A 20,936-nucleotide genomic window follows, 5' to 3' on the forward strand; every position below is an offset into this window, starting at 1 on the left:
GTAAGAAAAATATAAATTAAAAAATATATGCATAACATAAATTCTAACAAGTTAGTTTATAGTACGAAGCATATGGCAACATGGAAGGTAGAAATAGTTGCAAGTATAATCATTAGATTCAAAATATAGCATATATAATAATATTTTTTAAAAATTAAAAATATAATAAAATCTGTCGAAATCTATTAAGAATAAAAGCCTATCATTCATATACCATACTCAAAATAATGTTCTATCATTGATAGACTTTATTATATTTCTAGTTTAAAATATAGATTTTTTATAATCTAGTAATGATAAACTTTGCTATATTTATAATTTTTTTAAAATATTAGTATTCATCTAATTATTATTCCTAGAATTGCTATCCTCGATCATTATTCATAATTTTTCTATTTTTTAGGGTAATATGAGTTTTTTTTTTGACCTATTTGTTAATATTTTTGTTTGTTAAAATTAAATTATGTTTAGTACCTTGATTTTTTAATATATGTTTTTTAGTCTTTATTTTTATTTAAACAACTATCATATTGGTAACTATTTATTATTGTTCAAAATTATCTTACTAAATACTGAAAAGCCCCACTAATATAATCAATAGACAATTGTTTTTAGTGTATTTCTACCAATTTTAGAGTATTTTGGACGGATTTTGAAATGATTCAAAAAAAATTCTTAAACCAAATTTTGTGAGGGCGAAAATAATAACATAAAAAAGCGTAAAATTAAATACTCAATTGCTTTTGGAGTAATTAAAAATCTGTTTTAAAGTAAATTTCAACCAAAAGACAATAATTTTAACAATTCTAAAATCACTTTCAAACACACTCTTCATATTAAATTAAGGTAAAATTAAGAGAGTAGAATAGGATGGAACCATAAATATATGATCTAGACATGTGTGATTGATAGGGAATCATTTTTAAAAGCTGGATTGAAATAACACACAATTTTAGTAAAGAAACCAAAAAAAGGCACTTAAAATGTCCAAATTCTGCCTACTAAGATTGTGGTAGCTGAGGATTTAGGATCTGCAAAATAGTAAAGGGTTGTTTGGTTATAAAAGGTAAAGTTGAGTACCTCTCTCATAAATAATACAAATAAAGAAAGAACAAAAAAAGGAGAATACATTATTTGAGGATTCCTTCCAAAGCTAAACCCCACTACTTGGAGGGATACAATTTGAGGATAAGGCACCCAACAAAAAAATTTGAATATTGAGTCAGAATGTTTGATTAAGGTGAAAATGAGAATATTTTGTAGGTTAAATTACTTTGATAATTCCATTCGTTTTTCTTTTTTTTTTTAAAGAAGAAATTTAATTAAAAATGTGAGAAAAAACTGGATACAATCAGGTTCTTCTCGAGAAAATTCAAATAAAAGAAACTCTTTTGATTCCTCATTTGTAAAAGAAATATTTTTAAAAATATTGTGGAAAAGTCTGATTTTTGTTGTGGCAAGAAATGAACAACTTTACTGTGAACTCTATTAAAAAAAAAGCTTTAAAACATTCACCTGAGGTGTGAGAAAAATGATATCCTCAACAACATTAGACGTCTCAAATAAATCCAAACGATCTTCGTTAAAGATTTTGATCGACTCTAAAAAATCTAACTTAACCTTGTAAGTGGGTAATCACTATAAAACTAGTTGTTGGTGTTACTTAGTTCGGTTTGTATACTTTGAAAAGTTGCTTATACAAAGAATTGCTTATTAGGTAGTAACATTAATCCTACTTGGTAGCCAAAACAAGCATAAATTGCATATTTTACCTATCATAAAGTTTTTACTACCAACCTTAATATAAAAGTTCAATTTCTACCAACTTAGCAGGTACCTCTTACTATTAATTTGATTTTGTTACATTTTATCATTCACACATATTTGATTAGCTTTTATTAGAAAGGATGATAATAAAACTTAGACTATATCTACATATATACATATATACATATATACATACATATATACATATATATATATTTGATTGATTGGACACACGAGTAAAATAACGTGTATCTAAAAAATGTTGATATACAAGTCTAGTCAATGAACATTTTTTTTTTCTTTAAATAAGTGGAATTGAAGATTGAACTATGAATATTGAATTTTGTGTGTGTTTAGAACTCTAACTTAAAAAAATATATCTAATATTTCTCTAAACTTTACTTTCAATTTTGTGTATAAATTTTTATATACTTTTAATGTTGTATTTAAAATAGTTTAAAAATGTTAAAACATAGTGGTTTATTAAATATAAACTTGTAAACTTATGTCCAATAAAATTTTAAACTTTCCTAAATATTCAAAAACTAAATAAACTTAAAAAGTTTAAAAAATCTGACCATTTTTTAGGTCTATTTTAAATATATTTTTTCAGATAGCATCTTCTCTTCTGATCTCTTTTAAAGTGAGAAAGCTTAGTTGAACACATCGCTTTGTTTTTTTGTTTTATTTATTTCTTTTTTTCATTTAAGAAACAAACCCAAAGTTTTAAACGTTAGAAACTAAATATTAAGTGATGTAAGCAAAAGTGCAAATTGAAGGGCAAAGTGTTTAGGATTGAATGAGAATGTGCACTAAAAATAAGGTCCTCAAAATAATGAAGAAGTGGGGTCAATGATGGAACTAAAAGTAAGCAAAATGGATGGCCAGATTTGAATGGGAAAAGATCATTTTCATTATCATCTCTATGGTTTAGGCCTTAGGAGAGAAGAGTCCCTATTGGGGAATTAGAAGAATGTTTCACTTTCTTTCTTAATGGCCTTTACATGGATACAACTGGATGGTCCATGGCTTCTCTCAATACTTTGAAAATGATACATATTCACACACACATATATATACACAAAGGAATATATATATATATATATATATATATATATATATATATATACACAATAACTTAGATCAGTGGGACATTTTTTAATTAATTAATTTATTATTGTTATTATTACACTATTATCCTTTCAAACTTATTATTGTATGATACATATTCACACTTTTTCTTTGTTAGGATCAAATTCTGTTCTTTTAATATTCATTATTCTTATTTTGAGATTTGATCCATCTTTCATGATTAGTGAAAGATCTAGTTTGTTCTAAATTCAAATTAGTCTAGATTTGTTTTTATTATTAAACTAATTAATCAAATTTATTTTAATCTAAAATTTGGTTCGATTTCAATTCTATTCTAGTACATCTTTTTTAATCGATAGTACAATATCTAAATACTTTAAATATTTAACCTTTAAGATTTATTTTTAATAATAATAATAATACTTTTACCGTATTGAAAGTTTAATAAGGATCTAATCTAATATATAATATTAAAAATTCAAGAATTTGTTATGCATTTTATAAAGCTTAAGAACAAAAGTGATTAAACTAACCGTTAATTAATTTAATATATTTTGATTTATAATAATAATAAAACAAACCATATGATGAAAGATGGGAAGAAACAAAAAAGGGTTCACTTGGTCAAATAAAATGTAATGAATATAGTTTGGGATATTGGGAGAGGAAAAGAAGTAAAAGAATATGGGAAAGGGAGAATAGGCAAAGAAAGAGGTGAGAGGTCTGATAATATTATGTTATGCCTTTGGCTACTCTCTTCTCTTCACAAGTTGCTTATCAAATATTAATTTCCAACAAATAATAACAATAATTTTAATATTATAGTTTTTCTTTTTTAGGATTTCTTTTAGGGGACCACTCATGGTCCTTTTCATTCCTTCCACTATAATAGTGTTTAATGAAGATAAGGGATTCCCATTTTTAAACAATAATAATTCATTATTAGTGAAAATATTTATAAAATATATAAATCTTTTAAAACAATATGCACTTTTGATCTCTAAGGTTTGATGTTATTGTCTGTTTGGTCAACAAAGTTTCAAAAGTGGCACTTGAATCGTTAAGATTTGAAAAATAGTTCTACGTGGACCAAATAAACAAGAACACCAAACTTTTACGGACAAAAAGTGCACTTTATCTAATATTTTACTATCTATGAGTGATAGAGAACAATAGACATTTATTAGTTTTTATTAGTGACATGATACGAATAGTTTGTTGTATTTATAAATATTTTTATTTATTTTTGTTGAAAACAATTATAATAACAAATAAAATATAATATAACAACTTTGGCTCTAAATTGGGTAAAACGTTGTTTTAAATGATAGTAGTTTCATCTTGGTTTGGTTACATTCGAAGAAATTGAAAATGGTGTGCTAATAAGTTATTGGTTTTTTAAGTGTAATTAATTTGTGATAAAAATTAGTAAGTGTACCAAATTACTTCAATTAAGTTTACATAACTATAATACTTGTAATCTAACCCATCTGAAAAACATTATTATATAATATGTCACAAAAACCAAGACAACAAAATCTATTTTTGCATCAAGAAGGGGAAAATGTCACATATTTATTGCATTTTCATGATGTTTAAAGCTACTATTGAGAAAATGAGTATGCGATCAATTTTGATTAAGTGAATTTGTACTATAGATTTTTATCGTTAATAGGTTTTGTTGGACTAAAATTTTTAAAATTTTTCAAAAAAAGGGCAATGTTTATAATTTGTTTGATGCATAATCACTTTAATTTTTACGATCTTAGTTCCTATAATCTTTTTAACTTCAAACATTGTATTATAATTTCTAAATTTTAAATAAAATACTAATTTAGTCACCTCATGAACTTTTCCATACTCATCTAATAAAAACTTAGATTTATTTTAAAATTAGCCTTCATTTGTTTCACTTAATATGGCTAAAAAAAATAATGTGTAGGAATGTATAAGATCGGACATATATTAAATAAGTTTTCAAATATTAAAAATCAAAATATATACAAATATAACAAAATAATAATAAATTAATAGATTATAAAATTTTGTTAGATTTATAAATATTTATAAATAATTTTAACGTTGAAAATAATTTTTAATTTGAAATTTAAAACATAAGAATATCTAAAAAGTGTAAAATGATGTATATATATATATATATATATATATATATATATATATATATATATATTATTTGAATTGAAGGGAGTGGATGAGAGGAGGATCTAACATCAAATCCTAACCTCTAGGAATTGATGGCATATTAGCTATAAAAATCATTACCAATTATTATATCAAAGTTTCCTCTTCATTCAAAAAAGATTTAGCTGTTTAAAAAAATACCAAATTCAATCCATAAAAACATCACATCCTCCAAATAATTATAATAATAATAATAATCATAGTGACAATACACAAAAAAATCTCTCTTAGAAAATATATAATTAAAACAAATATGAACTGAAAATTTGATGAGGTGTATCAATTAAAATATTAAACTAACAATGCTATCTATTTAATTACATATACAATTTACATCTTTTTTTTTTAATGTTTTGTTCGAATAAACATGGTGCAATACTTCGTAAATCTATTTTATCATCGAACTTTTAAACATTGATAAACGAATTGATTTAAACTTTCAATTAATATTTTCTTTTAAATCCTCGCTACATTAATTCTAATTGTCTATTTTATTAATTCGAATATTACATAAATTTACATTCATGTAAAGTTGGATGCATCGATGGTTGCGAAATGTAATCTTAAAAGAAAAAAATGTTAGTTGATCTAAACAATTTTGGAGTTTAGTCGATTAATTATAAATTTTATTTGATATTTTTTAAAAATTGCGTAAAGTATTAAATCTAAAAAAGACAATTATTAAGTGTGTTTTAATTAATATAATCTCTAAATTTAGTGTAGAAATTGATATTCTTTTGATTAAATTATTAGGTAAGGCAATTCACCTAAATAAGAATTTATTGAATGGACCCAAAATTATTTGTTCCCAACAAAAATTTCATTATTCAAAGATTTAGATGACATTATTCAAATGTTGAATTATAGATCTCTATAACATATTGCTTTCAAAATGTCACATCTACCAAATTATTGTACAATCAATCTAGTAAATAATATATTAGCCAAATTATTGATTTCAAAAACAAGAAAACAGATCTTTTTTAAACCATTAGTTTCCAAAATTGTTTTGGATTTCAAAAACAGTATTGAAAATAATAATAGAAAAAATATCCTATTGAAGCAACTATATTAATTATTCGACTTCGTCAAAACGAGGAGGTTAAATTATTAATACATGTACATGCAAATGCACCTAACCACACTCAAACTCGTACGTACTCTCTTTTTGCAATACGAAAGATCATAAATAAATTAACATTAAAAGAAAATTTAATATATACAAGTACCGGTGTCTATCAATATACATGATAGGATAATTCTTTTTATATATATATTTTGTAAATATTTTTGTAAATTTCTATTTATAATAATTTTTCTAATTCTCTGCTGTTTAAAATAATAAAGATAGATTAAAAGTATTTTTCAGAAATGTATATATGGATTAAAAGTAGTCATCTTCAAAAGATTACACGTGTTCTATTTTTTGAAATCTACTATGAAATATGAACCAAATACAATTTTTTTTTTTCAAAGAAAACCAGAAGAAATGGAAGAAAAAGAAAACAATGGTAAATGGAGTTTAACTTTTCCACGACATAAAATGAAAAGAAACCATAAAGTGAAACAAAGAAATGATTATCCAGTAAGTAAAAATCCAAACAAAAATTTAAGAAATCAACCCAAGATTTTTTATATGATTAAAAATCTAACTCGGAAATACAAAAAATAACAAAACCCAAAAAAAAAAAAAAAAAAAAAAAGAGAGGAAGATAAAGTTGGATAAATGTGTAGGTCAAATTGGAATTGACCCTATGGCGTAAAAAGGTAAAATGGTAAAATAAAAAGAAAAAAGGGAATTAATTAGAAGAGAAGCAATCAAAGGTCGACACGTGGTGAGTAATTAAGAGTAAACAAACAGCCTAAAGCTTCTCTTTCTCAAATGAGACCCCACACTAATTTTGTTTTAAACTTTAAGCTTAAAATTTCAGCCACTTGCTCATGCAGATAAGAATTCCATAGTTATCCATAATATCATTATCAATAACTAACTATTAGAGATGTCCTTTCTACCTATTAGATGATACTCGTTATTCTAAAATTCAAACCAACAAAATTAAAGTATGTCGACGAAGTTGTATAAAAAATTTAGAAACTGAATATTTAGTGTTTGTTAAAACAAGATTATTGATCTTCATTTTGTAAGATTTTTATGGCGATTTTGACTGAAAACCTGTTGACATTTTGATCTAGCTAATGTGTTTTAGTTAATTTTTTATAATTTTTTTCATGTTTCGTATGGTTTAATTTGTGTATATTAGTTAATTTTAATAAAAATCATGGTTTGTTGTGAAAAAAGAGAAAGAAAGCAATAGACAACACATGTTTTTCATTTTTAGTGTGTAAATCTTAAATTTAAAATCCAGTTAAACTAAAGAGGTATTGTTTTTAGAATTAAATAGTCTGTCACGTGTGATAAAATATGATTAAAGAATAAGATGAAAGTTTGCATACGATGAAGTATATAATTAGACAACAAAAATATATATACAAGATCTTCGGTGCATATTTTTTCAAAAGTGATCTTCGAAATCAAAAAGAGAGGTTGGATTTCTTTTGCCTATTTAGAAAAAATATTCATCATAAAAATATCATTTTACTAATCACTATAGCCAAATGGGAACAGTTTAGCACTCATTTACCCAACATTGATAACTTATTAAATTAGGTCTAAAGTAGTTAAATAATTTAGTAAGCACTAATTTAATTATTTTGAAATTACATATAGTTTATTTAGAAGTACAATGGGAAGCCATTATTTCAAAAGTTACAACAAACAACAAATTCTAATCTAATTGATGGATTGATTGATGTTATTTGGTTTTTTTTTTTTTTTTTTTGCTTTATTTATTTGTCACTTAAGAGTTCATATTTGTTATTACATAATTAATTAAAAAGTGGGTTTTGATTAGGAAAGAAAGCATGAGGCCATGTTTATATTTTGAGTGCTAAAGAGAACAAATCAATTAATGGCCATGTGGAAAGAAAAGAAAAGGAAAAGCACATTATGTTATTTATGTTGTAAGAAATTAAATGAAAAAAAAAACACAAAAACAAAAATTATCAAGAAAAAGGTTATAATATAAATCAATTAAATTAAGAAGTGTGTAATATAGTAAAAGAAAGGGACAAAATTAAATTAGGGTTAAAGAATGGACCACCTAAATGCATTATTTTTTTTTTAATTATTATTATTATTATTATGATATGACCAAAGAAGGATGGACAGACATAAGGTTTGAAGCAATTATGGTTTATTTAAATTTGGAAATGTAAATCTTAATATAGTTCCCACAATGGAGTGGGGCCTTATTTAAATTTGTTATTATTATTTTTTTAATTTTCAAAATATAGAAAATCATTCAACACATTGCATGTTAAATAAAGTACTTTGTTGTTAATATATATATATATATATATATATATATATATATATATATATATATATATATATGTATATATATATATATGTATATATTATATATTTCTAATGTTAAGTAGAGTAAGCCATGATAAAAACATCATTCATAATTATATTCAAATGCTTTACTTTAGAGGGCTTTTTTTTTTTTTCAAATTATATTGTTTTAGTTTTTCTTTTCAATACTAAAATGTAACTTTTAATAAAGGACTCAATTTGAATAAACAAAAATTGATGAATAAAACCAACAATTAAACCAAATAAATCATTCGGTTAATAAAGTTTTTTTTTTTTAGTTTTACACTTTTATGTACAATGATTCAAAAAGCATGAATATGTAACGTTTCTCCTTATAGATTAAAGCATAACATTATTATTTTTTTTTTAAATAAAAAGATTACAAATAAGAGAAAAAAGTAGTTGTTGAATATTTTGTTCTTATCTGGTATCTATTTGATCGGAGAGTTCTTAGTTTTTGAAAATTGGTCTATAACCATTTTTTCTACCTCTAAATTTTATACTTAACTATCTACTTTCTCAATAATATTTCTTAAAGCAAACTATATTTTGAAAACTTTAAAAAGTAATTTTTGTTTTTGAAATTCAGCTAAGATTTAACATTTTTACTTAAGATATATACATAAAACATGGTAAGAAATTATTAAAAGAAAAGTGTATAACTGTTAAAAGTAAAAATGAAGAACCAAATGATTATCAAAAGAGAAATTCATCATTGGTATATTCAAAAGAGATATTTTGGTCAATAATAAAACTATGGATATATATATATATATGTTTGGTTCATTTTGAAAGGCTTTATCACTTTATACAAAAAAAAAAAAAAAAAAAATTGATCTATGATACTTGTTCATCAACTTCTACTTGTGTGGTCTAACATATCATAGTATTGAGTACCCACTCCCACTTGGGTAGAGCTTTGCCTATATGAATTATGAGTGTGTTTATCTATTCATTTAGGGAAGGAAAAAGTGGGGAAGATCAATGGGGTCAACTAGTTAGTTAGTTAGCAACTCCTTTTAAAAAGAAACTAAAACACTTCAAAATTCATGATGAGTAAAAAAGAAAAAGTTAGTCAAAATTTCAAGTCTCTAATTATCTCTTTCTATTTTTCTAAGACTAAAGAAAAAGAGAAAAAAAAAAAAAAAGATGTAGCAAAATTTTACTTTGTCTATCAAATACTTAACAGTGGTAGAATATTTTTAACAGTCTTACAATTTAGCATTAGTTACTATAAAAAATCGATTACTGACTTTGAGTAAACATTGATGGGAGAGTGTTAGAAGAAGGGAATTTTTGATTGAAGTAGTCAAAAACCCACTTTGATGATTGATGATTCCTTCCCACTACAAAAATAACTTTTAGTTTGAGCTCTCTCTTTATTCCACTCCAAATGAGGAAGCCTTCTATATTTTTACAAGACATTTCAAAGCCTAGAGAATGCTAGTGCTTCTTCTTTTTTTTTAATTTTTCTTAATTTTTTTCAAATGGGGTATCAAAATTTTTTTAAGAAAAGAAAAAAAAAAAGAAAAGGAAAAAGGCTATTCCATCCCATCCCTAAAACAAACTCATCATTAGTACAAAACAAAAACACTTTTAAATACTTCTCCCCTTTTGTTTCAAAATCAAACCAACAAAAAGAAACCCAATATTACACAACCATCATGAAAAAGAGTCTTCTTCTAAATATTAGTGGAGAATCTTTCAATTTTTTTTTTTTTAAAGTACATAGTTCTTTTTCATAAGGGTAAACTCTTCATCATTGAGTTGTTAAAACAAACTATATATTTCCCCAATTTTAAGGTCAAATATTATTGAGGATTGAAGTGGCTCTTTTGTAATGGAATTCAAATGGTGACCTTTTAGTTTAGATATTAATGTATTTTGTATTTCTTCCCACCCAAATCTTACCCCACATCCCAAATAAAAACATGAAGAAAAAATGAGTACAATAGATGTTTGATATAAAATATGATCTCTCAAAGCCCCCCAAAAAAAAAAAAAGTTCAAATTTTCAACCCTGAATGTTGTATAACTTTAAAACTTTTTGAACTTTTATGTAGAATCTTTTTTTATTATATATGAATTTAAAATTTTAGAATTTCATTAGTCATGAACAGTTAAATTTGTCCTTTATAGGCCTATTAATTTCTTAAAATTTAGAGATTGTTAGTGAAATAAACAAAAATTTAAAATAAAACTTGTGAATTGTGGTTTAGGCATTTTTCAAAGTTAAAATCTACTGATTTGGTTTATGAATGAATAGAATATAGAGTTTTGAGATATGATGATTATAAGAAAGGCTGTTGATTGTTCTGTTCTGACTCATTGTGCCTTTCCCCAACTCATTTCATCTTCTTCTAAGTTCTACTTCCTGAAGTTGTGAGTAATTTTGTGTTGTGTGCATGCCAAAACATTTATGATTAAATTTTTGGACAATGACTTTTATCAAAGGAATGATTTGCCGTAGTCTCCTCCCTATAACCCCTAAGACCCAAATACTACTAGGCCCCCCCCCTCTCTCTTACCAAATTTCTTGTTTTTATTTACTTCAAACACGAAACCCATCTCTGTTTTAATCATTTAACTATGTTCCATTAATCATAGGCCTTACACAATCCCACATCCCTTTCTTTTCCATAACTCTCATCTTTGCCCACCACCTGTTCGACGAAATTCCTCGAAGAAATTATTTCACAGTCAAGGGCTGGTTTTTCAAAAAAACTCTGTGAGCAATAGGATCTCAATGGTCCAGCTTCATTACAACGAGTGCTTTTGGTGAATTTGGCAAGTGATTAATGGGTCATAGAGCAGAGAAAAAGCAGAGAGTGGAATGATAGACCGTACGAAAGAAAAAGTGGGGATGTGTTGTTAAGTTTGAAGATGGAAGAAAGGGGAATTAATTAAATATATTGGTTTTTGTGTGTTTTAGGGGTTGGGTGGGTGTTTGTAGGGCCAAATTATGAAGAGATGGAGGGTGGTGAGAAAAGAAAAAAGGGTTTGTGTGTTTGTGAATTATGATATTAAAAAATTTTAAATTTCAAAAGTGATTTTGGGGATGGGGATTTGAAGAGAGTTGTTGTGGGGTCAGAGCCGCAAGCAATCATAGTTTGTGTGTTGGATGGCTGCGGCTCAGAGGCGTTTCTCTGTTCTGTTTCTGTTCTGTTCTCAGTCTATTGCTAGTGGGGAAGAAGATAAAAAATAGTACTAATAATTATAAATCAAATTAAACTAATAATGATAATAATTTTCATAAACTTAAAGTTGGTTTTTAGTTTCTTTAAATACAACTTAACTAAAGGCAATTGACGGCGCAGCAATTGCTCAACTATGAACATAAAGTGGAAAAGAAAAGGTTAGAGAAGAAGAAGGAAAAAATAAAGTAGAAAGAAAGATAACGCCATCTTAATTTGATGGTTTCTTTGGAAGAATGTAAATATATCTAAATAATGTGAGTTGTAAATAAATTGGTATAAGTCAGGTTTGGAATGAGTTTTTAGTGTACTTTGAGGCTTAAGGCAACACTGATTTTGTGAAATATTTTAAATCGGTGTAGTTTGAGAGAAGGGGTTGGAACTCAATTTCTTGTTTGAATCAAGGGGTTTGTTAACTAACAACAAAAAAACACCACTTTTATGTTTTATGCATCGGAGTTTACAATTGCCTTTTGTACTCAGAAGAAATGATGGAATGATTGAAATGAAAGTTCGAGGGTGTAGTGATAATAATCGTGAGGTTTGATATGAAAGTTGAAGTTAAATAGCAGAGTAAAAAGGTAGTGAAAGGACAATTTGAGGAAATAAGAATGGAGTGTTGGGTGGTTGGATGTGAGTGATGGGGCAATGGATGGATATTAATATTGTTAGTTGGCTTTGCCCTTTGCTTTGCTTTGCTTTCTTTTCTTTTCTTTTAGTTGTCCCTTTGAATTAATAGAAGGAAAATGTAAGGTTCAACATTGAAACGAGAGAAAAATAAAGAATGTCGGTGTGTTAGTTGTTATGTTATGTAAGGTTACATATCAATTGAGTTAATGAGTGATGTGAAATGATCGTGTTATTAAAAACTTAAAAAGATTGTATCAATAATTAGATTTAAAATAAAAATATATGTAATAATATTTTAAAAAATTATATATATAACAAAATTTATCGAAATTTAGTTAATATATGTAAGTTATAGATTTTGATACATTTGTAACTTTTATATGTGAAATTGTAATCTATTGTTATTGACCGAGATGGATTGTAGGTTTTCTTTTCGGCCTCCATGTCTGCAGAAAGATCAAATCTCACAAATCCCAACAACAGTTCTTTGTTTTTCCACTTTAACCCTAAGCCCAAAATGTCAGATGACTTTTATTGTTTTTAATTAATATTTTTCTTTTGGTCATTTTAGCGGCCGCCGGATTAGGCTGCCCCGCTGCCATCCGCCACACAAGCCGTAGCCCACCGCCCTCTTCTCCAATCATCATTACTATTACGCTCCTCTCCAAAGGTGTTTTGTTCATAAATGCTTTTAGTGGATAAAGTGAAAATTTCTTTATAAAATGTTAATAGAGGATAAAATTGTTAAATGATTTTAGTTATTTATGCAGTAGTTCCAATTACAACTTTAAATTTCTAATTACAAAATTTGAATTTTTATATGAATGTCGAGCATTCAAATTTTAAATTTGTATAATCGTAAAAATCGTAACAAATTTAAGGATTTAATTTTTGTTGTTAGGATAAGTTTAAGTTTAAAATTTTAATTTTAACAACAAGCGTTAGAGTTAGAGCCCAACTGCAACTAAAATTATATTTGAAATGTGATTTTTACGATTTATCTTAGTTTAAATTATAATTTTTATCTTTAAATTTTTAGGTGATTTTAATTCTTTGAGAAATTTCAAAGTATTTTTTAAAAATTTTATATATGAATTTAAGTTTAATTTTAAAACATATAAGATAAGTTAAAAGCTTGAAGCTTAGTAGACACAAAATTACACAATCAAATTCAAGTCTTATTATGCATTTTTCTTCTATGTTCACAGATATATTAAACATATGAACTTACTAAGTTTTAACAAATATAAAATTCATGATACCTAGATTTGTAATTTCATTGAAAAAAGAATCTCATTTAAAATATTTTTTTGAAAACTTTTATTTGAAATATTGGTTTCCACAAGTTCATTCGTTTTCAATTATGGATCTTATGAAAGTGGGCCTAATTAGTAGTATTTTAATGAGAAGGAAGAAGCTTTGGCCAACGTCTAAATGGTATTATGGTCTCCTCAGCTGAAATAAATAAAGTTAGTGATTCTTCATTCAACAAAATAAGCTTAAATCATTCTTAAATCTTGTTCCAATTATGTTCCCAATTTTTTTTTTAAAAAAATAAATAAATTGTTTGAAACTTTGACATTGTTGTAAAAAAAAAAACTTTTTCACGATAAAATAATAGATGAGAATTGATATGATTGGAAGTAGATTCAATGTGATTAATGTATATGGCAACTAACAGATAAAAAATGATATGCCAATGATATTAGCGTGTTTTAAATTTAAATCAGCATAAAGTTAAATTGACTTTAAAATTATGTTATTTATGCACTAATGTTATGTATATTATTCACTTTAAACCTAGAATTATAATAAAAACTTAACTCCAAAGTTTGAAGAATATTTGGTATAATTTGAGTATAGAAAATCTTATAAAGAATGTGGGAAGGCATGCTCGAATGATTATGAAATAATTGAATAAATCAACTGGGAGATGAGTGCAGCATGTTTTCAAAAGTTGGACAATTCCCTTGTCCAATTCCGAATTATTCAATTGAGCAAAATCAATAGAATATTTCTAAAGTAGTTAACAGCAAGAAGCTTATCATAATATAATCTTATAATTTGATACAATATTATTGAATCAAACCAAAATTGGCGTTTTATATTCTGAGTTCTTCAAAGATTTTGTAATTATTTTTCTTGGTCGTCGATGTCCATTGATCGTAATAGATTCAATGAGTTTTTTTTCTTCTAAATACAAATTCCAACTCTAAGAAACACAAAAGACCATTTCTGAATGAAGCATTTTACCATTTATAATGAAGAACAATCTCATTCAGACACCTATTAGGTATTACATCTATAATAGTTTTTCTTTCAGTATAAAAGAAAATTTTGTAGTTATGGAAAAATGTTATCCTCTGCTCCTCAAAGACAACTATGAGACCCACAAAATGTATTTTTGTAAGTCCCAACACACATGTAAAGCTATGTATTCGGTGTAAAAAGAAAAAGGCATTTACCTGTTGGTGTGTGTGTATGGTTTGTAGCTTCTGAAGGTATCTATTATGAACATATGAGACCACACAAGTCGTTTATCCGCGATTGGGAGATATCAGAGAAAGGGTATACCTTGAAGTTGCCAGTAGTCAAGCATGTCAATGTCAGTTCTCGATCGCTCACCATTGTCTGCATTAAAATGCAGTTCGGTTTGAGATATGGAGATTCGAAGCATATGAATCTGGCAATGCAGCTAGCAGATTTCATAAGATTTGGTGGAAATACTAAGTTTGATTCGACATGTTTGTTTTTGTTTTCATTCTAGCTTCTGTGCTATCAAAATGAAGAAGAATGTATAGTCTAGGTTATTTTTCTACTAAGAAATATTAAGAGAATAATTAATACTTCTAACCTTGCTCTGAATGGAAAAATTACGATATTTAATAAGCTAGGTAGGTGGTCACTGTGGTTTAATTTATAATTCACGACATGAATGACATCTAATGTAGAGCATGCTTCCACAGCTAGAACATTTATTGGTGGTTGGTTGCTTTCTTCTCAGATGATTTGCAATTAGAATAGCTGAGGGTATGGTTATCAAACCTTCTCTGTTTTATGTCAGTTTTCAAGTGTAGTCTAAAAACATAGATTAAATATCATATAGAATGATGCATACCGCACAAGAAAATGCCACATCCTTGCAGTGCCATTTCTTGAATGGAACACAGTCGATGTAGCGACACCATATGCAATACTTGTTCAAGTCAAATTCAAAAGAAACTCCAATTAGAGATCCGCAAAATCTGCAAATGGAGAAAGCTACACGTTAGATTAGATTTCAGGTCAGGTCAAAATGACAACAAATTTAACATCCCCATCCCCCACAGAGTCAGAAAACATATGCAGTCTTGTTGGTCTCGGAGAACTCACAAAAGAGCGAAGAGAAGAAGAGACGTGCTTCTCAGGATCGGTTTATCCAGCTTCTGTTTCATTTTCAAATTGAAATAATTCTTGAAACTATAACTCAAAGAGTATCCTTTAGTTTGAGCCTTTTCTTGTCTATGCTGCAGAGTGAACAAAATAGTGAAACCGAGAAGTACTCCCGACGCCAAGCCTCCAACATTCGCAAAATTGTCTATGTAAGGTAGCAGGCCAAGTCCGAAATTGATAGCAAAGACAGCAAGAACTGATCCCAGAGCTAAAAACTGCGATAAAATAAAGTATAAAATAATGAACTCTAGATTCAGATTACCTAGAAAGTATAAACATCAGAACGGGAAACAGTTTGAGTGATATACTCTATCAGTGTAAAGTTTCCAGTTCCTTATTATCCCAGAAATCATAGCTCCAAGTAGACCAAATAGAGCTCCAGATGAACCAACCGATGGGCTGTTTTGAGCAAAAAGTGCAGCCACCAAGGTGCCAGTATAAGCAGAGAGTAGATAGATAATCCCAGTCCTTACTGGTCAAAACAAGAAAGGGGAAAAGCCTAAAAATATTGTCCAAGTCCAACAGCTTCCAACTTCAGAAAACATGAAAAACAAAAGAAGGCTCACCTGGTCCATACTCATGTTCTAATTGAATCCCTACAAAGATAACGCTGCCAAGATTAACCACAAGGTGGATGAGTCCAGCATGCATACAAGGAAATGTAAACAGACGCCAAATTTGTCGATATTCGGTCAAGCTCTTTCGCTGAAGACCTCCCATTTTCTCTAGCCTGTACCAGGATAAGGAAAATATAAATGTAGCTATTAAACCAGTAAACAAAGCTAAACAAATTGCTGTTATAAATCAAAGCTTTTCCACTTAATTTGTTATCACATCAAAAGCATCGTCTCAGAACAAAGCAGTTTTTGGTTTATAGCAAGCATCAATTCAGTAAACTGTGAAGGCAACTTCTTCCAGGTATGGATATTAAGCAATTCTTCTCATTGAGATTGGTTACAAACGTTGATTGAAAAGAAAACAAGTTGCTTATGTCGTAAATTTCAACATTGTAATCATCAAATTGGACATTTCTCAAGAAATTTAAATTCAAATAGCCTACTTCCATGAGGACAAAAACTAGCAGTCTTACAGTAATTGGAGAAGAGTCCAGAATGAACAAAAACAACTACGATTCCTTTTCAGGCATCATAAAAACAGACATCGAACAAAGAACTGCATCACTATATTCCGGGACTAAACGTCAGAAACGTTAAACTTCAGGAGGAAAGAATGTAACATAGAAACGTTATTCATATCAGCAAATCGCAGGAGGAACAATCGACAGTAAAAGAATATAGTTATTAGCATTAACAATATATCAAATCCGAAAGCTAGGGCAATATTCGTTTACTTTCGTTCTGATTAACTCAAACTCCCATGAAAAAGAAAATGCAAAGATAAGAAAAACAAGCTCACGTGGAAGCGGAAGGGCCAAGAAGAGGATTCTCCGCAAGTGGCTGAAACGACATCCTTCCGAGCACTCCAAACGCGCATTCTTGATGAGAATTAGACCAGCAATCATTAACCAACATCATGGCGATGAACGCCACAATATGGAGAAGCACGAAGAAGGAGACAACACAGGTATCACCTCTTGGCCTCCGAGAGCTCGATTTGAAGAACGGAATCTTCAATTCGTCCAAGTTTTCTGAAATCTCAGTGGAGAACGGCGGGAGGGGAGGAGGAGGAGGTGGTGGTGGTGGTGGTGGTGGCAGCGGGGGCTTACTTGGAATGTGCATCTTGAAATCAGAAGCTCCCGACGCCATTTTCGAGCGTGTGGAATTGAGTTGCTAGAGAGCAACTTTGAGGAGTGTAGATTTGAGGGGGAAATTATAGGGTTACATTTAGAGTTGAAGGAGATTTGTTGGAGAAGAGAAGAGAAGAGAAGAGAAGAGGAGAGGGGAGGGGAGGAAGATAAACAGTTGAGAATGGCGGGAAATCTGTTTTGCTCAAACTACTCTCTACTCTCAACCAACAAACTTCACATATTTTGGGTTTTTTTTTCTTTTCTTTCGGTATGATGGATTTTTTTAAAAATAAAAACTTAACATTGTTTGTCAATAAATTTTTAGGGTAATTATAATAGGAAGCAATTTTTAGAATAATTATCAAGTATGTATCAATATTTTAAAAAAATTGTAAATATAGCAAAGTTTATCAGTGGTAAATCAACATTTACTACATGATCTATCCGTGATAAACTTCTATCATTGATAGATTTTGACAAAATTTGCTATGTTTGCAATTTTTTTAAAATATTGTTATATACATAATTATTATTCTTAAAATTGCTATCAATTATAATTATTATAAAACTAAAGATTATTTGACGTAAAAAGATAAAATTGAAAAATGATGCCCTTTGGAAAGGGAAAAGATATATGGAGTAGGGAGGGATGGTGGATTAACTTCAACTACATCAAAATAAAAATTAAGGGGGTGTTTGGCCCACCAACTTCTTCCGTTGTTAACAACTCAGTTTTAATAGTAAACATTATTCAAGTTTACACATTTATCGAGAAACTTTATCTTTCCCTCTTAAATTTTATCTTTCCATCTTTCTCTATTTAAAGCATTTATCAAGGAACTCTCTTTTACATCTCTATACCTCAATCACAACCTTTCTAACTTCGAACTTCATAACTCGACTTAGTCCCTCAAACGCATCTTGATCATAATTATTTTGGAACTAAATAACATTAAGGAGTTTGAAAATTTTCTAGGTTTCTTCCAAAAGGTAAGGCATTTATGTGGTTATTGTAGTGCTTTCTTCACAAACATACATTATATTTGTCATCCTTTATTTTAGGAGCATTTTAAAAATAACAAAATAATAAAACTAAAAATAAAATATAGCAAAATCCATGAAACTATCTATAACTTACTTAAGTTTTCTTTTTTTATTTTTACTATATTTTGTAAAAAGTTTCATTTTTTTTCCATCAATGAAAATATATAGGAAGTATCATAATTGAATAGTTTACACAAACAACAAAAACAGAGAAGGGAGAAGGCATCATAGATAGCAAAACCAGGCTTTCATAAATTATATCCTCGATAAGTTCGTGTAAAAAGTAAATAGATTGCCAGTGACTTGCTGGTATAGAAAAAAAGGTTCTATAACTCAACTCTTCAAATGGTAAGAATCAAAAACCTAGTTGATAAAGAAAGTTTGAGAGACATTTACATCATGGTGCTGTAAAAAGACGATGAATCCATTTCTTTGGGATGAACCAAAAATGGTGTTGAATGATCAGTGTTCATCTACTCCAGCAGCAGCTGCAGGTTGTTGCTTCCCGTCGATTGTGCGAGAACTCTTCCTACCGGGACCTTTTGAAACTTTTACTCTTGCTGGTCTTAGAAGTCGTTCACCGAGCAAAAACCCACGTCTTAATTCTTGAATAACGATCCCTTCCTTTATCTCCTGCGACTCCTCTCGTGCTACAGCTTCATGTAACTGCAACCAAAGAAAAAAAAATCCCTCCTACCCATCAGACATTATCAATTTCAAATTAATGATACACTTAACATGAATCAATTGCAAAGAACTTCGAGTGAAACATAATGAGAAAATAAACATTCATTCTATTCTAATCCATCCAGTAATAGTAAGAAAAATAAGCAAGCACGAGATAATGCATCAAACAGAAAAGTTTGTACATTGGAATGAAGGTAATTTTAGTCAAAAGATTGAACTTACCGAGGGATCAAATGGTCTTCCTACTGTGGCAACGGCCGAGACACGCCAGCTCCTCAACGTCTCCACAAATTGCTTGTATATTCCCTGGTAACTTATGTCAATCTTCTTCTCCTTGTCAGTTTGAGGAACAATTTGTTGTCTAGCTTTCTCAAAATGGTCGATCATTGGTAATAGGCTCTCAATAACCTCCTTTTGAGCATTATTCTTCACATTATGTTGTTCTTTTTCTGATCTTTTCCTAAAATTATCAAAGTCAGCTTGTAAGCGTATATATTTCTCTTTCCCAGACGTCATCTCCGTCAATATATTCGACAATTTCCGGGACAACTCATCCTTCTCCCTCCCAATTATTTTTATTCTTGCCTCGACTTCAGAAACAGTCTTCTGATCTCCATCGAGAAAAGCTTCTCGGTACACCTCGATGAGGGTCTGCAAACTAGATCCATCAAACTTATATCCATCTTTTTCCACAGCTTTTCCATCATCCTCTTCGTTGTTTACCTTTGTTTATTGGAGGAACCAACAACTACATTGAATAAGCATATAAAGAAAAAGATAAAGTAGCTACCTTAAGCAACTAGTAATGAAACAAGTATCTAACAAGGGATCCTTAGGTATATTATAAAACCTAAAATGATGAACTAAACACATCGAAAATTTTCAATTCAGTCAGAGTGCAATAAAATTGAAACATATAGTAGTTGTAACTTCTAACCCTGATGAGAAAATTCATCCAAAAACTTCCTCAAACTATCTTCATGACTTTCTTGATTCAATATCACAGAGACAGAAAACCCAAGTTCCAGAAAATGGATTTAAGAATCCGTCTCAAACCTTAATTCAAAAACAGCAAAACATCCACAATAAAAAAGACTAAAATAACAATAAGACAGGGAGGGAAATGAAGGTGAGCAAAAACTTCATCGAGAAATGATAAAAACAAGAACTGTAAGCAACCAAAGCAACAGATAAATGGAGAGATTAACGTACATTGGCAACAGAACTATGAGCAGAAAGACAGGGTGCGAAAGAACGTGTAAGTGGAGAAGAAGAGGAGGTGGGAGAGAAACTAAATAATGGGTCACAAAGACGAGAGCGATGGCGAGGATTATGAAGAAGAGGAAGAGGTTGGTGAAAAGGGGATGTGGAATCTAGGGTTTTAGAGGAAGAAGAAAGGAATGGGGAAGAAGGACGAGGAGAAAAGAGAGTGTAATTTGAGAGAGCAAAAGCTGCCATTGATAACAATTACAAATTGGAATTGAGCAACGAATTGGAACTCTTCTTCTTCTTCTACCTTCTTTGAGTTTCTGGTAATTTCGTTTTAGTGGAGCCCTAGCTCTCGGAGTTCCGACCCGACCCGAGTTGTTTGTTTTTAGGATAAATTAGTCGGAAAAAAATTATATATATATTATATAAATATGAAATAGGATTGAAATTTTAAATATATTTTGGTACAGTTAAGTTAAATTTTATAAATACT

The 20,936-nt window shown here is 28.7% G+C and overlaps 2 protein-coding genes across 2 annotated transcripts; both read right to left on the bottom strand.

Moving 5' to 3' along the window:
* Window positions 1–14,503: 14,503 nt before the first annotated feature.
* On the bottom strand, window positions 14,504–17,731 carry LOC103488420 (RHOMBOID-like protein 8). Its single transcript, XM_008447141.3, has 6 exons — window positions 17,173–17,731; window positions 16,323–16,486; window positions 16,065–16,228; window positions 15,697–15,971; window positions 15,443–15,569; window positions 14,504–14,955 (listed from the first exon to the last, which is right to left on the bottom strand). The coding sequence occupies exons 1-6, from the start codon at window positions 17,520–17,522 to the stop codon at window positions 14,833–14,835; spliced, it is 1,203 nt and encodes a 400-aa protein (XP_008445363.1). The 5' UTR covers window positions 17,523–17,731; the 3' UTR covers window positions 14,504–14,832.
* A 1,048-nt stretch (window positions 17,732–18,779) lies between these two features.
* On the bottom strand, window positions 18,780–20,805 carry LOC103488418 (uncharacterized). The gene is made up of 3 exons (XM_008447140.3): window positions 20,447–20,805; window positions 19,457–19,957; window positions 18,780–19,213 (listed from the first exon to the last, which is right to left on the bottom strand). Exons 1-3 carry the CDS (start codon window positions 20,690–20,692, stop codon window positions 19,010–19,012), a joined length of 951 nt encoding a protein of 316 aa, XP_008445362.1. The 5' UTR covers window positions 20,693–20,805; the 3' UTR covers window positions 18,780–19,009.
* Between the last annotated feature and the right edge of the window lie 131 nt (window positions 20,806–20,936).

The sequence above is a fragment of the Cucumis melo genome, chromosome 3 (genome assembly GCF_025177605.1).
Source record: "Cucumis melo cultivar AY chromosome 3, USDA_Cmelo_AY_1.0, whole genome shotgun sequence".
NCBI classification, from domain to species: Eukaryota; Viridiplantae; Streptophyta; class Magnoliopsida; order Cucurbitales; family Cucurbitaceae; genus Cucumis; species Cucumis melo.

Coding starts and splice junctions, on each gene's coding strand:
- LOC103488418 (XM_008447140.3), bottom strand. CDS start 20,692: ATGGCAGCTTTTGCTCTCTCAAATTACACTCTCTTTTCTCCTCGTCCT. Junction 19,958..20,446: donor CTCATAGTTCTGTTGCCAAT/GTACGTTAATCT, acceptor CAATAAACAAAG/GTAAACAACGAAGAGGATGA. Junction 19,214..19,456: donor GAAGACCATTTGATCCCTCG/GTAAGTTCAATC, acceptor CTTTGGTTGCAG/TTACATGAAGCTGTAGCACG.
- LOC103488420 (XM_008447141.3), bottom strand. CDS start 17,522: ATGGCGTCGGGAGCTTCTGATTTCAAGATGCACATTCCAAGTAAGCCC. Junction 16,487..17,172: donor CTTGGCCCTTCCGCTTCCAC/GTGAGCTTGTTT, acceptor ATCCTGGTACAG/GCTAGAGAAAATGGGAGGTC. Junction 15,972..16,064: donor GGAAACTTTACACTGATAGA/GTATATCACTCA, acceptor ATTTTATCGCAG/TTTTTAGCTCTGGGATCAGT.